Source organism: Pinus tabuliformis, chromosome X (assembly GCF_031772625.1).
Source record: "Pinus tabuliformis cultivar Carrire ecotype Pingquan chromosome X, CPIR1, whole genome shotgun sequence".
NCBI classification, from domain to species: domain Eukaryota; kingdom Viridiplantae; phylum Streptophyta; class Pinopsida; order Pinales; family Pinaceae; genus Pinus; species Pinus tabuliformis.
The window spans coordinates 22,093,304-22,097,387 of record NC_142308.1 but is presented as its reverse complement, the minus strand read 5'-3'; the positions used below and the strand labels follow the sequence as shown (position 1 = coordinate 22,097,387).

The 4,084-nt window shown below is 40.8% G+C and overlaps 1 protein-coding gene across 1 annotated transcript; it reads right to left on the bottom strand.

Moving 5' to 3' along the window:
• Nucleotides 1-2,733: 2,733 nt before the first annotated feature.
• On the bottom strand, nt 2,734-3,117 carry LOC149138127 (uncharacterized). The gene has a single exon (XM_089450258.1). The coding sequence runs from the start codon at nt 3,115-3,117 to the stop codon at nt 2,734-2,736; it is 384 nt and encodes a 127-aa protein (XP_089306384.1).
• Nucleotides 3,118-4,084: the final 967 nt, after the last annotated feature.

Sequence of the window (4,084 nt, the reverse complement as noted above, 5' to 3'; positions counted from 1 at the left end):
CCACCAAGTCCTCTCTTCCAAGCATTTGTGTATACCACAACCTCTTTTTCTGGGTCTACAATCTGTAACATTGGTGCATGTGTCAACAATTTCTTAAGTTTCTCAAAGCTAGCCTCACACTCCTATGTCCATTCGAACTTCTTACCTTTCCTTCGCAATGATGTAATGGGAAAACAAATCTGCGAGAAGTTCCTGATGAACCTCTTGTAATATCCTGCCATACCCATGAAACATATTACCTCATCCACACTCTTAGGAGCTACCCACTCCATGATGGCCCTTATCTTCTTTGTATCTAATGCAATTCCCTCCTTGGAGACAACATGCCCTAAGTAATGTACCTCACTCTAAAAGAAACTACACTTGTTAAGCTTAGCATACAATTGATGCTCTCTCAACAGCCTCAACATTGCTGCTAAATTCTCGGCAAGCTCTTCCTCATTTTTAGAATATACTAATATATCATCAATGAACATAATAACATACTTATCCAAATATGGACGCAAAAACCTATTCATCAAACACATGAATGTATCTGGAGCATTAGTTAAGCCAAATGGAATAACAACAAACTCAGAATTCCCATACCTGGTCTTGAATGCAGTCTTGTAAATGTCCTCCTCTTTGATGCATACCTGATGGTATCTGGATCTCAGATCAATCTTCAAGAACATTGTTGCTCCCTTCTGTTGATCGAACAAGTCATCAATCCTTAGCAAAGGGTACCTATTCTTTATGGTCACTTTATTCAACTACCTGTAATCAGTGCATAATCTAATAGTACCGTCTTTCTTCTTCACAAATAATACTAGTGCACCCCAAGGTGATACACTTGTCTTAATGTATCCCTTGTCCAACATTTCCTTCAACTACAACTTTAACTCAACCAAATCAGTTGTGCTCATCATGTAAGGTGCTTTCAATGTTGGAGCTTCCCTTAGCACTAACTCAATAGAAATGTCTACCTTCCTGTGAGGTGGTAACTCTATAATGTCCTTAGGAAATACATCTTTGAATTGATGCAAAACTGGATACGTGTTCAACACATCTGCATCCTCAGCCTGCTTACCCTTATCACTAGAAATTTGTACTACAAATAACTTTCACCCTTTCCTGCGGCTACGCTTTGCTTGCATAGTTGTCACCATCCTAACTGATGTGGCTTTATTCTTAGCTTGCAAGACTCTTGGTTCCCTTTTATCATTAACACACCCAATACCTTTATCATAACAGTCTACCTTGGTCCTATGAAGATACAACCAATCCATGCCCAATAACATATTGTATGATCCCAACAGTAATATATTTAGATTTACTGCAGTAGGCATACCATTCAAGTCAAATGTGCAAGCTCTTACCCAATGATGAACTATATTCTTTATACCTGTAGCCAACTACACTAACCAAGACTCTACATGCAATTCCTTACTCAAACCACACTTATCCACCAAGTCAAGACTAACATAGCTATAATTAGATCCAGGATCAATCAAAATAGAAATAATTTGATCACAAAGCTTACCTTCCATCTCAATGATATATGCCTAGTGTTCTGCTTGCCTATTTTCCATTGCTGCATAGATACATGGAATACTTTGACCAACATCCCCAATAGTCTGTGCCTCCTGTGCATTGTATATCTTAGGCCTACCACCCTGATGTTGCGGACAATCTCTCCTAAGGTGTTCCTCACCACATGTCCAACACTCCAACCGACCAGTGTGTTAAGATTAGGTATGTTCTATGCTAGAGCAATTTATTTAAATTTTCACAGTTAGAAATCACATCAGCATTACGATAAACTGCAGATAGAACATAAATATAATATGCAGAAGACAAGCCAAGACAAGAGGACACAAGATATGGCGCGAGCCAGGGACAAACCCCACAATGTGTGGGGAAACCCTTTGATCAAATCTTCTTTTATCTTCAAAGTTCAGCAGAGAAAGAGAGAGAGAGAGAGAGAGTACAATTACAACAGAAGTCAACACTTTGACTTGTCTAGATCTACAACAGAAGTCCACTTGCTGCATCACTGCATATGATGTCATGTTGCAATAGATGTGATTATCATCATGCTGCCCATGTCCATGATCTTATCATGCTGCTGCCCGTTGCATCATTCATCACAATTGTACCATTCTCATGATTACATTTACCATGATGTTTTCCATGCTCCATGCATCATAATATCTATAGCTGCATCCTTATGATAATACGTCCTTCTGCCTGCATAGATATTTATGGCCATAACCTGCATATACCTAGTCATGTATATATGAGCATAGTTTAGAAGATATGAGCATAGAGCGTATCACTTGTATCACTTGTATCACCCTAGCATATATATTGTACACTGCCAGATCTAGGGCATGCGTATATATATTGCTGCCCTATGATCATATGTACAGTCTTCATTACTGAGTGCCTTGACTGCATTCATATTACCTTCACTGCGTATAGTCTTCAAAACCTTGACTGCGTTCATATGATTTCATTCCATATATCTATGTGACTGCATTCACATGTATACAGCCTAGCGTATATGACTGTCCAGCGAATGTATATAACCACAACTGCAATGTATGACTGTGTGTACTTTGTCTGGACCTGTGCGTACCCAGAGTGGACTGCGTATGACTGTGCGTGATATATATATCATGACTGCATTCACCATTGACTGCGGGTTCTATGATTGCGTTCCAAACAGTGGGGGACATATATGACTGCGTATCAGCTCCGCCTCTCTGTACATGAGCAAGTAAACCTCAATGGCTCGATATAATCTTCAACGTGAATGCGTATCACCTGCTCCACAACGGCATCGAAGAATTTATTATCTTCACCGTCGGTTGAGAAATATGCACATATGTTCATTCCCTCTTTCAGTCTTTCACAATGTTGATCTTGAAGTTGTTTTGATGAGAATCGCAACCGCGACCTCACGTCATCAATAGTTTTGAACTCTTTTTCCCAGCGCAGATTCTCGTCGTCGTCTTCATCGAACTCTTCGTAATGAACCTTGAGATGCGGACCTGTAAGCTCAATGGCCACATCATACCATGCACCATCTACAAACTTGAATTCCAGCTTCAGAATTTTCTTCCCCGGTGCCATTGTGCAACTTGTATCAAGAACTGACTTTAAGCTTATCCACGTTTGACTGTTCAGATCTTAGATTCCTTTTTCTCCCTTAAACAAGAACAGAAGAAGAATTTAATAGCCAAACATCAAATTTCTTCGCACAGTGGTAGTGATGTAGACAAAGCGGCTCACAGCAAGAAGCTGCAATACCTGATGCTCATGCTACTACAGTTAGGGCATCATAGAAAGTACTCTTAGCGTTTTCTCCTTCTCCAAAAACCCAGACGTGGAGAGGAGATCACCTAAAGAGTGTGTGAGTATAAATGACATCAAATCCTCATCTATTTATACCAAAACAAGGATGATGAATAGACACGTCGGTTGGGCTTCTAGAGCCTATATAAGAGCTGGTCGGCTTGACTATAATTACATAAACAAAATAAATTCATATCTCCATAAATACTTATCAGAATCGGATGATCTTTGGATCAATCCTACACCTCTCAACGAGAGGGATCTAATAAAAATATCAGCTGCCATAAATAAGCCGACCCACATGGAGTTTGGCCCTAGTTTCCAATTTAACACTCCCTCTCAACTAGGGAGAACTCCATCCGCTGATCCATGTGTACGACTGTACTATCTCTGCCATCAGTGCCCTGCACTGTTCTGCCCAACTCTGCTCAGCCCTGCTGGCTCTGCTCTACTCTGCTCAGCTCTGCTGGCTCTGCTCTGCTCTGCTCATCTCCGCTAAACTATGAAGAAGAAGAATTGATCGAGAATGAGTCATATCATTCTCCACTGACCTGAAGTCAGTCTCAGAGTGCATACCACTAGTCCCAGACCAGTCTCAACTGACCCGAAGTTAACTTCATAGTAAGTACCACTCCTACCACTGGTCCCAGACTAGTATCGCAATCTCAGAGAGTGTACCACTGGTCCCAGACCAGTCTCAACCGACCCGAAGTCAGCGTCATAGTATGTACCACTCTCACTGGTC